Source organism: Triticum dicoccoides, chromosome 4B (assembly GCF_002162155.2).
Source record: "Triticum dicoccoides isolate Atlit2015 ecotype Zavitan chromosome 4B, WEW_v2.0, whole genome shotgun sequence".
NCBI classification, from domain to species: domain Eukaryota; kingdom Viridiplantae; phylum Streptophyta; class Magnoliopsida; order Poales; family Poaceae; genus Triticum; species Triticum dicoccoides.
This window is the reverse complement of record NC_041387.1, coordinates 5,662,214-5,673,835: the sequence shown is the minus strand read 5'-3', so window position 1 is coordinate 5,673,835 and position 11,622 is coordinate 5,662,214. Positions and strand designations below refer to the sequence as shown.

General features: G+C 47.0%; 1 protein-coding gene across 1 annotated transcript; it reads right to left on the bottom strand.

The window, feature by feature from the left end:
- Positions 1-974: 974 nt before the first annotated feature.
- On the bottom strand, positions 975-3,252 carry LOC119292406 (histidine-containing phosphotransfer protein 2-like). The gene is made up of 6 exons (XM_037571257.1): positions 3,119-3,252; positions 2,955-3,023; positions 1,848-1,919; positions 1,399-1,471; positions 1,242-1,262; positions 975-1,010 (listed from the first exon to the last, which is right to left on the bottom strand). Exons 1-6 carry the CDS (start codon positions 3,250-3,252, stop codon positions 975-977), a joined length of 405 nt encoding a protein of 134 aa, XP_037427154.1.
- Positions 3,253-11,622: the final 8,370 nt, after the last annotated feature.

The window sequence follows — 11,622 nt, the reverse complement described above, 5'->3', positions numbered from 1 at the left end:
GTATTTAAGTTTCCGATCAATACAATTCTAGCATGAATAGTAAACCTTTATCATGAATAAGGAAATATAACATAACAACTTTGTTATTGCCTCTAGGGCATATTTCCTTCAAAATGTTGTCATGGTAAAACATCGAGGAGGTCATGAATTTGGTGTTCTAGCTGCGGAAGCCATAGAAGGCACAAGCACTGGTACTCTCTACTTGGTCGTGTAGATGGCATATATGGTATTGACGGTTTTGTGGCCGGCATGCTCGGTATAGGTGACCGAGTCCCTGGCGGACAACACTACCGATGAAGGCCTTGAAGACACCCAGAGACTCTGGCGCTTCACGTCACCCTACCGCTCCAGCCACTAGATCACTTGATTCGTGGCCCTCTTGATTTTCTACCAGACACCGTTTCACGCATCATCCTTCACCCTTACATCCCCCTCCTAGTAGTATCTTGTTCGCCCGCAGAGCTAGTTTATTCTCCAGCGATGGTTTTATGGAGGTTCTAGAGGTGGTGGGGGTCAGCAAGCGACACTCACAATGTACCAACCAACAAAACAATTTAAAGATCAAGCCATGCACTCACTTTAGTGTAGTTTCTGATAACCAACAAATGTTTCCCCTTGTTCAAGGAGATACGTCGGCATTCCAAAAGACTGTAAAGAGACGGGCGAGCCTTCAACATATAACAAAACCAATTCACCAGTAAAAAAACCAACCAGGTAGAGAATTTAAATATTGTATGGAGCGGCAGCCCAACGGACACAACCAGGTATAGAGTCGACAGAGACATTGACACATGACAGCATGTTTTATTTGAAGACTTGCGAGAATGGTATTCCTACGCAAGATTCCTCACGTTATTTCATAATCGCCCTCCAGAGCCAGACACCTATTGAACATTGTCTACATTGGAGAGAAACATACACCGCCATCATGGGAGGGATCACTTGTAGCTATTCTCTTTTTCCTTCCATAGCTACTACTTAAGACCATAGGTTGCGATCTGCTCCTCCAGCTTCATCAAAAGAAGAGCAGATTAATTATTACGACATGTCTAAGGTGCATATTGGTGGCCAAGTCACAAGGTTTCACAAATCATCCATGTTAAAAGGTAGTTCATACCATATTCCAGTAATTGGCTAAGTTTAATTTACGCTGAGAAACAAAGAATTTATACTGCTTTGAACTACCCCATATAGCTACTGAATCGTGATGACAAAAATTAAGACAGAAACATTTTAGATACCTCAGAAATCAAACAGTATATCTAGAAAAAATTCAACAGCAACAAGAATGAGATCAAGTTCTTTATTTTTATCTTAAAGGATCCATGTCCAATCTTTAGAATATGATACTTGTCAGAAGTTGGAAGTCAAAGCAAACATACGCACATAAGGGGCTACCTGCATCATAGCCTCAAACTTGCTTCGCATATCACACAACTCACTCCAAGCAAGAGCCAACGCCATGAGGCACCTGGAATAATGCATCATACCACACAGTCAAATTCTGGACAGAGTAATCACGTGAACTGAACTAATAGTGGTTCGGAAATCATAACCCTCTGCTTGGAAAAAAAACTCTAGCAATCTCAGATTTAGTCATGCTATAAACATAAAGTCTAGAACTAATAAGTTACAGTAGAATAATCAAAAAGGCATATTTAGATAATGAACAGAGTAGTACCATCACGTGGTTGCAAATGAAGTGAACGAGCAGGTTAGTGCTATGAGCAATATAATGCCATCAAAAAAGGAAATCAATCTTCAGGTTTACAATAATGTAAACAATACAGAGTGTGGATAATAATGATTGTGCAACATATATAATAATTAAGGTACTAAGTACTGACCTTTCTTTGCTTCTTGGCTCATTGAACCGACGGAATTGCATGCAGGATAGGTTCACTTTCTTAGCACCAACACTGATACATACAAAGAAGAGGAAGATCAGGACACCAGGAAATTTTCAAGCTTATTAAATGCTATTGCGCCATGTTGATCCGCATAACCATACTAGCGATGATAATCACGGTTGTCGACACAATATATTGTTTGATAAACCCAAAAAATAAATAGCATTAGCTAAATGTGGTAGTAGATCAGTAGTACTAGAGATTTTTTAATACGGCAAAGTTTCACTTGCCTAGCCATCATGTTGGCACGAATATCGACAATTCTATTATACAGAAAACAAGTAAATTGGGCTCTTCTAATTATTGCTATATGACGGCGCGATCGACACGAGCCACATGCCTATGACGTGCACACCCCGTGCCAACACATTGGAATAGAAACAACATCGATACAGTACGTGGTTTTTCTAGTACCGACTGGACAAACCAGAAAAATGACCATTGATGTTATGTAGAATATAGCAAATCATTGATACAGAAAAGTTTGCAGAATCCCAACTCAATTATTTATTGCCGGCCTAGAATATTCCATTAGATAAATAATAGATTCATTACTACTAGACATGTCCGCAAGACGACAAAGTGTTCCTTGTAAAGCTATAACATTGCCATGGCAGGAATAACGACAAATTCGCGTGTAACGACATAACAAAACTCAGTTGTTATACTTGAGTGTATACGACAACCACAAACGACGCCACACCGACACACCTGACGAGAATCGTGAAGAAACCAGAAAAAATACCATTGGCGTTAGGCATAATATATAGCAAATGATTAATATCAGGAACCTTTACAACGCGACAAAGTATTCCTCGATCGGCAAGCCATAACTTTTCCGTTGGCCTGAATACCGGTACATCCATTAAAAGAAGCCCAGCTAAATTCGGCAATTCTACTTATGGCTACACGACAATGTAGACACCACGGAATGGCATGCCCATGACAAACACGTCTGAATCACACGATATGGATGCAGCACAGAAACAATCATATATACAGTTAAAACTGAGCAGGGAAAGACAGCGTTTATCATCATTATACCTGTAGCTGGACCCCTTGAGCTGACGCACGAGGACGTCCACCATGTCGTAGTCCACCACAGGTTGGCTCCTGTGAATCACAAAGCAGAGAAGACAAGATGGATGAGTAGCCGAGCAAGCCGATATAACAGAAGCGAAGGAAGAGAGAAGGGATTGGGGGCGAACAGCATGCCGGCGATGTCGTTGAGGATCCTCTTGGTGTCCTTGATAAAGAGGTTGATCATGTCGGCGACGTAGCCCTTGGCTGTGATGCCATCCTCCTCCATGGACTGCAGTTGGTGGAAATTCTCGTCCAGCATGCCCTAGATGAATGCAGCTACAGGTTGAGGACGACAGCTTCAGCCAGATGGTGTGGAGATGGAGTGTAGGGCGTGTTCTTTGGATGGTTCCGTCGTTCGTCTGCGATATTCTTGTTGTACTTTTGTGTGTGTGAACTGTCTGGTTGTCGTGCGTGGCACCTGCGTGGTTTTTCTTTTCTTTTAAGCACAAAAATGCTTTCTGCGAGGGTTTTGTTGGGTTTACGATTATGTCAGTAGCCTTGCCGGGCTATGGGTGAGGGGCTTGGCCTGGCTCACAATACCGCACTATAACAGCATCTCTAGCAGAACAGATACCGCAAAGCCTGTTAAATTTTCTATCCGCAAAATCGTTCTACGGCTCGGCCTAGACAATTTTGCGGGCAGTTCATCCCAGCGCAGAATAGATACCGTAAATAGTACCTTAAATTTTAAAACTTAAACTTAAAACATGTTCCTGCTACATAGATAGTCCTGACCTCGCCGGAGTTTATCACACACACTGACAAACTAAAATTAAAAATTTAATCGACTAAGGAACGGCTGCAGCCCACTGCTTCACGTTGAGAATGAACTTGCAGGCCGAGCGGTAGAGGGTGTAGGCGAGCTCGTGGTCCGCCTTCGGCCCTTCGCCACCTCGAAGCGTTCGGCGGTGCCCTCTTTGCCAGCCACCAGCGCCTCCTTCGCGGCATGGTGCGCAATCTCCGCCTTGTGGAGCTTCTTCGTCGCCAGCCAGAGTGGCTCTTAGCTCATCGAAGTGCTGCCACACGCAGTTGCAGCTGCTGCGGGAAAGGGCGCCGTGGTTTCGTGCCTGCGCCGAGCGCTCAGCTCGACGGCGGGCCGGCTGGAGCTGCCAGCCTCCAAGTCGTGCCGGCCGAGTTTGCGCTGCGGCAGCGGCCCTCACGTCTGCGACCTTCTCCCGACATGATCCACGCTTGAGAGGAAAAACTGTCCGGATATGCGCTCGCCGGAGCTAAGAGCATCTCCGATAGATGTTGTATACCTTGGTGTTCCAAACCGGTGATGTAAAAATTAGGAGCACCAAAAAGTGTTTTTTACATCTCTTAAAACGGCTCTACTCCAACAGATGGTCCAAAATGGAGATGTAAATAAAAAAGCAACTCCAACAGATGTTCCAAAACCAAGATGTAAAACTGGCCGGCGGCCGCGCGTCTGCTGTTCAGCCACTGTACAACCACACTTATTGCAAAGAATATCTAAAACAACATAAAAAAATTATACATGTCCACAATATCAAATTATTACATAGTTCTTCAAATCCACGAGATTGGATGCAACACAAATACAACATAGTGTTGCACAATACAACATAGTTTTTCACAAACAAATAATGAATCTATGCGGCTCTTTGGCCATGCCATTTCCAGTGCTCTTCCGTCAAATCTTTCCGGAGTTGATCATGCACATCGGTGTCCCTAATCTCGTTATAAAGCTTCATGAAACATCTGATGCGCGGTTCTTTTTGCATGGCATTAACAAGAATGCCCATCAAGTGATAGAAGTTGTAATCTAAATTTTTTCCACGCTCGTTCTTAATGATCATATATGCATAATCACGCAAGCAGTCATGATGTACCAAAGGGTCTTTTGATCCCAGAATCTAGATGGTCCTAGCACAATAGCAAATTCAGATTGCAAAATCCCGAAAGCCCTCTCAACAGCTTTTCTAGCGGCCGCTTGTGCATTGTGAAAGACGAGTTCTTTCTTACCTTCGGGTTTTGCAACCGGCTTGACAAATGTACTCCACCTTGGGTAGATCCCATCTGCAAGATAGTACACATAGTTGTATGTGCGGCCATTTGCTTCGAAGGTCACTGGTGGTGCTTCTCCATTTTCTAACTTGGCAAATAGAGGTGACCGGTCAAGCACGTTGATGTCGTTGCAAGATCCAGGCATCCCAAAATATGCATGCCAAATCCATGTTTCATGATCGGCAACTGCCTCAAGAATGATAGTGGAATCCTTCCCACGACCCTTGAATTGTGCATGCCATGCTGTTGGGTAGTTCTTCCATTTCTAATGCATGCAATCCACAGACCCGAGCATACATGGAAACTCTCGTGCTTTGTTCATCTCGAAAAGCCTTTGAGTGTCCTGAGCATTGGGTGCTCTCAAGTACTGCGGACCAAACACTTCTACCATAGTCATTGAAAATTGCTTGACATAGAAGATAGAAGTGCTCTCTGCCATCACCAAGTTGTCATCAATGTAATCTGCCGAAACACCATATGCCATCATGCACAAAGTGGCAGAGATCTTCTTTTCAATGCTATGGCCACGCAACCCGCCACAGTTCCTTCTCTGTTCGAAGGCTGGATTGTGCTGCTTCACGGAATTGCAAATGTGGACAAACAAGTCTTTCGACATTCTGAAACGCCGTCGAAAGTAATTCTCCGTGAAAACAGGTGGTGATCCAAAGGAGATTCGCATCAACCGTGTGTGTGCATCAATCCGTTCTCTCCGAATGAAGGCACGACCATAGACGGAACCACTGTGTTTTGGCTTCTTCCCTTGTGCATGGCCACTAGCATAGCAATGTCCTCTTCTTCTTGCAAATCAAATTCCTCATCCTACGATGAATCGTCCATGAATGAGGAGTCAACCGAGCTCATCTACAATGCGGACAACCACTGTCAACCATACTATCCAATCCCAATTTAAATCATCAAGTTTCGTCGTTTTTTTACCTTGGGGAATTCCGTCGAACAACTTGTGCGTGGGATGGAAGAAGATGGCGGCGGTTGGATTGGTCATTGCTGCAGACAGTTGTGGACAGTGGCGCAGAGGAGAAGAGAGCACGGCGGCCGGCGGAGAGGAGCTATATGGGCTGCCGGACCTCCGCAGTCGGCGAATCCAGCCGCGACTGCTTCCTGAAACGGCGGCGCCGAGGCGGCTGCAAGAAGCCCTCTGGCACACGAAGCGACGCGGGCTAGGGCGACGGAGGGCAGCGGCGGCGATTTGGGGAGGTGGCGGCGACGGAGACAATGACTTGGGCGGTGCCGGCGGTGATTTTCGGCGGCTAGTGCTCGATCGCGGGTGGGTGGTCGCGAGGAAGAAGGCAAATGAAATGGCGGTTGGTCGTTTGGCGAGCGGCCGCGGTTTTACATCAGTTTTATCTCGTGATGTAAATTTGCATCATGAAGTTTTCAATTTTACATCTTCAGGAGGCGGTGATGTATTTTTTTACATATGGACCATCTGTTGGAGTAGCATTTTTTGCTCGTGAAGATCCAGAACTTAGGTATTTTTACATATGAACCGTCTATTGGAGATGCTCTAAGGAAAGAAGATGGCGAAGGGGAAGTGGACTGCGTGAAGGGGGCGGACCTATCCGAAACTGGAACCCTAAAACGCCCCCTCCCCACACATATAGCGGCGGAAGCGGCATTTTGAGGGCCACCCGTATATTTTTTACTGGCTGGTGCAAACATACCGCTTTTGTTCCGGCCCGAAAATATATGGGCAAACGGAGGGATAGATTATCTGCTGGAGATCTCTAAATCACGAGAGATGTCAATTGAACTCGACGACTATATCTTGCATTAAGCGAGACAGTAGGAAGTTGCACTGAAGATTCTATAGTAATTGGGCCGGCACATTCGCGCGCGAACAATTTAAAAAAGAGTAGGAAAAGGGGAGAAGCAAGGATTGATCTTGGTCTCCATAAAGATCGTCGGCGCTGCTAGCCAACCCACGCGCATCCCAACTGGATCCAACCCCACACCAGTGAAGGAGCCTGGGAAAGGGGATCCCGACGGCTATGGGCCAACAGCCCGCACTACCAGTGCCACACTGGAAGACGCTGTGCAGACATGGCAATGAGCCTCTACAAGCCAAATCTGGCCGTCTAGATTCGGCTAAGGCCACACCCTGATGCTGGCCACCCCTAACCAGAAATCCCAACGGATCGAAAATGCTAGCCGCCGGAACCCCTGCACTATCATGGCTTCGCCGCCGCCAAGCTAGGGCTGCCCCAATGGAAGTGCCCCAATTCACGTAGAGGACAACACCACACAGCCGTCAGGTCGACTAGACCCAGCCACCCGGGCTACCAGTGAACTCCCGGCGACCTAGCTCCACCGCAGCCTCGCCAGGCACCAGATCCGTGCAAATCACTCAGCCGGCCACAGAACTGATGCCACCATGCCTCCGTCGTGCCAGCACCTCACGCGCCTGCCAACGGGAGCGCCTGCAGCGGAAACCCGTATGAGCTCGGCGCTGCCACCCAAAACATGCATCCTACGTTAACCTTATGATGCAGAGGCCGAGGTAATCCCCTTTTTCGAAAAAACAAGCTCAGCAGCAGCCAACCAATAGCCTAGTTCTTTGATGCCTACACATACACGAGAATGGTGCTTATGTTGGACCCAATTGTCTCGTGTGAACTTCGAGTTGGGCTTCATTTGTCGCTTGGGCCGAGTGGGCTAGTCTTGGACTTCTCTTGAAATGCAGGATGCAATAGTTCGTGTGACTTGACCCCAAGCCAATGCTCGAGGGTACCATAACTTTAGAGGAATCACGTCTTCCAAGGACGTCAGTGATGCGAAAAAGCTGGGACAGTGGATGAGGACTTGCTCAACTTACTGATGACCCCTCTCCACCGTGTGTCGATCAGGGATGCTTGCTGATGCTTGGAACCGAAGGTAGACGACGTCGAGAGTTGGCAGCTCCGGCTGCATGGTAGTGGATGGCAGCATAACAGCTTGCAGTTGGAGAGACATGTTTGATGGGGTGGATACGAGCTTCCTCAGGCAAGTCCATTTTATATGCCATCACACCCATGCACTACAATACCTGAAAGGGACCAAAATTGTGAAAAGCTAATTTGTGGTTAGCGTGTGCCGCGACGGATAACTGGGCATACAACTGCAACTTCAAATAAACCCAATCTCGAACAACAAATACTCTATCCGAGTGACGACAGCCTTGTCCTTCATGTATTGTCGAGCTTAGTTCAGATATTGTGGCAGGAGAGCAACCATTGTAACCACCTCCCTGGTCCAAGCCGCTAGATCAATCACTGCCTCGTCAAGGACGTTGTTAAGTCCAAAGAAGAGATGAGTGTGCCCGTAGATGGCTTCAAATGGTGTAGACTTGAGGATGGAGTGGTATGAGATGTTGTACCTGAATTCGGCTAAGGCGAGTCAATCAGCCCATTTCTTTGGATAATTATGAACAAAGCAACGAATGTAGAGTTCCAAGTATTGGTTGACTCGCTCTGTCGTACTACCATTAGTTCCAACCAAGGATTTATATCGTCAGATATATTCTTCAACTGAAAATGACATGGTTTTCTTGCGGTACATTTACATCATTGGCCAATGTGCCCGAAAAAACAAATTTGAGTTGTATTTTATATTACTAGTTTTTATACACAATTCCTTGTGTTTTCTTATAGGGTTGCAGATATAAATACAAGTCTGGCACAAAGTTTGTATTCATGTTCCTTTCTTACATTGTACAAATGCATACGCTCATACATATGAACATACACTCACCCCTATAAACGCATGCACACACACCCTATCCCTATTAGTACATGTGAGAGACTAAGCCGACATATCATCTTGAGATTGACGTCACCACAGACACCTTTGTAGTCGATAGGAACGTGTCCTCCCACTGAACGCACTTCACCGGAAGGTCTAGAACAAATGCAGGAAAATGCGAGCACCAGCGTCAGGTTTAGGAGTTTAATCCTGATGGTCTGGCGATACCACTGTTCTCCTAACCATCCAATCATGAGTTGGTTAGTGTATAAATGTTCTAATATAGTGCTATGTTGATTGATCACTAGACTAAGTGTGGTCAGGCGCAAACTAGAATGTTAAACTGGATTTGTGAATGGAGTTCATGGACCTTTGATTTCATGTGGATCGCTAACAAAAATATGTAACGAAAGGATTCTTATGGTAGTGACGATCTTGAGATGAGCATGCTCAGTGTAGATGACGGAGTCCGTGGCGGACAACACTATCGAAGAAGGCACTTAAGAAACCTATTTACATTGTCCTGGACTAGGGGGTGCCAACCTAGTCGGCCCATAGTCCTCGTGCTTGGCCTGAATGCCCTCATTTTCATTCGGGTGGACTCCGGAAGCTATACGCCTGAACGTGATCAAGACTGCATCTACCGAAGACTTGGCGTATACTCCAAGACATCTCCTACCGCCTCCATGCGCGCCCCTGGATACCGACCATATAACTCTAGATGGCCTACCTAGCATGTATATAAGCCAGAGGGTTTAGCCTCTAGAGGGGATCCAATCACAATTACATTCACCTAACTCTACGGTTAGATCTTTCCTTATGATCTCGAGGTAGATCAAGCTTGTATTTGATACATCGCCATCAATATAATTGAAGCATGACATAGGGTATTATCTCTTTGAGAGGGCCCGAACCTAGGAAAATATTGTCTCCTTCATCCCTGTTACAACCGATCAGAGATCCACAGCTCGGGACCCCCTACCCCGAGGTCTGCCGGTTTTACGATCGACACTAGTGCTTTCATTGAGAGTTCCCCTGTGAGATGAATGAAAGGATCAATGGCTCGTCTGCAGATTAACTACGACACCGGCTACGGGGACATTTTCTTTATCCCCGGCCAACTTTTCATATTCCGCGGCATGGTCCTTTGCGCCGACTCTGCGGGCCATCTGGCTCCCATCGAGAATGACGCCCCGGATCAGGCCGTGACTTTCAGAGGCTTGGAATGCACCACAGATTCCCGCGGCGAGCTCGTCCTTTCAGGCTAGACGCCAGGCCGGATCGAGGGCTTATCAGACATTGAGGGCTCCACCCCAGAACTGATCTCCCTCAAGGACGCCAGACCAGCCCCCCTGGAACCACAAGACTGTGTGGAGGAATCAATCACCCCCGCCTCATGTGACGTCGTCACGGCGTCAAGCCCCGATGTTGGTCTGGGCCCGGCTTCCGATACTACATTGCGTTCAGAACCGATTCTGGTACCAGATCCGAAATCAACCCCAGCCCCTCACGAGGCTAGGAACGCGTCAAGCGACTTGCCAATTGTACTTCAAGTTTGTCTGGCTTATATCCAGGCCATGAACCCCAAGGAATTATCTCACCTATACGATATGGTTGATAGCATACAGAGCTTATCAATCTCGGACAGTCAGACCTTGTTTATGACAAGATCGGCCTTAGAGCCAGTGATCGGCCTTATACCGTTAAGGGTGTCAAAGCGGGTGTCGAAGCTCGCTGCATGGGAACAGTGACACTGGAGGTAGTCTTCGGGTAAATCGATAACTTCCCGAGCGAAGAGTTAATCTTTGATATCGTCCCCTTTTGGAGCGGATACCACGCACTGCTAGGGTGCACTGCATTTGCATGCCTTAACGTAGTCCCGAACTATGCATACTTAAAGCTAGAAATGCCAGGACCAAACAGTGTTATTACAACAAATACTAACACAAAACGTTCCCTACGAATGGAGGAGCAGGCCGGGGCTTTCACAGGCTAGGTACAAGCAATCAAGGAGGCAGCTCGTGCAACTAAACATATGCCTAGCTCATCAAAGCACACAGAGGCGGCACAGACCGACCTCGGTCTGGCATATGCCCACCCCAAATAGGGGCACGGGCTCCTCGTTCGCATCCCCTGGGAAGGGCATTACGTCCGTAGGGTGCACAACTTTGCACTAAAAATTTCATGGGCGCCCGAGGAGCCCCAGCAAATGATATGTCCTTTGACGCTCGACCGAGAGCGATGCACTTCGGAATTGCATACCCGCAGGGCACTGTAAAATGCCCAAACGGGAGTGGCATGTCCACATACCTTAAACCATCCAAGCGGCAGCTGCACACCTTTTTAAAGGACTCGGTCGACAAAAGCATCAAGCAAATGAATAGTCCAGCTCGTAGACAGCCCATACCAACTTCGCTATCAACGAAGACGAGCTGGTCAACAGCAGGAGACACAAACGTGCGCTAGGAAAGGACTCGGGCTAACCAACCCGGCAATATGTCTACCCTGTTTTTACTCCTTTCCTTTTTCTTCATTATATCTTCAAAAAAGTCCATTTTACTACCCTGTATAAAGTGGGTGGTTCATATTACCCCCTGATCTATTTTTCGGTTCCTTTACCCCCTAAAAAATCTCATACCGGACAATAAAACACCCTAAGTGGTTTACCCAGACCGGATAGTGACGTGGACATGGTCAAAGGTGGTATTTGACCTGCAGGTGGGTCCGACTCGCAGTTTTTAAAAAAAAAATCAAAGAAATAGAAGAAAAAAGGGGTGGGCCCTTACTGCAGTAGCAGCAGTAGCAACCGGCCACAGCGGCAGCGGCCGGTGCACGCGGAGTCGGCAGGCGGCTGGGCCGGCGC

Bases quoted from the DNA above. Each gene is read 5' to 3' on its own strand.
- LOC119292406 (XM_037571257.1), bottom strand. From the start codon at position 3,252: ATGCTGGACGAGAATTTCCACCAACTGCAGTCCATGGAGGAGGATGGC. The intron at 1,263-1,398 runs GTAGCCCCTTAT...AATTTTTTCTAG, and splicing joins AGTTTGAGGCTATGATGCAG to ATATACTGTTTGATTTCTGA. The intron at 1,011-1,241 runs GTATCTAAAATG...CTTTTGATGAAG, and splicing joins TATACTGTTTGATTTCTGAG to CTGGAGGAGCAGATCGCAAC.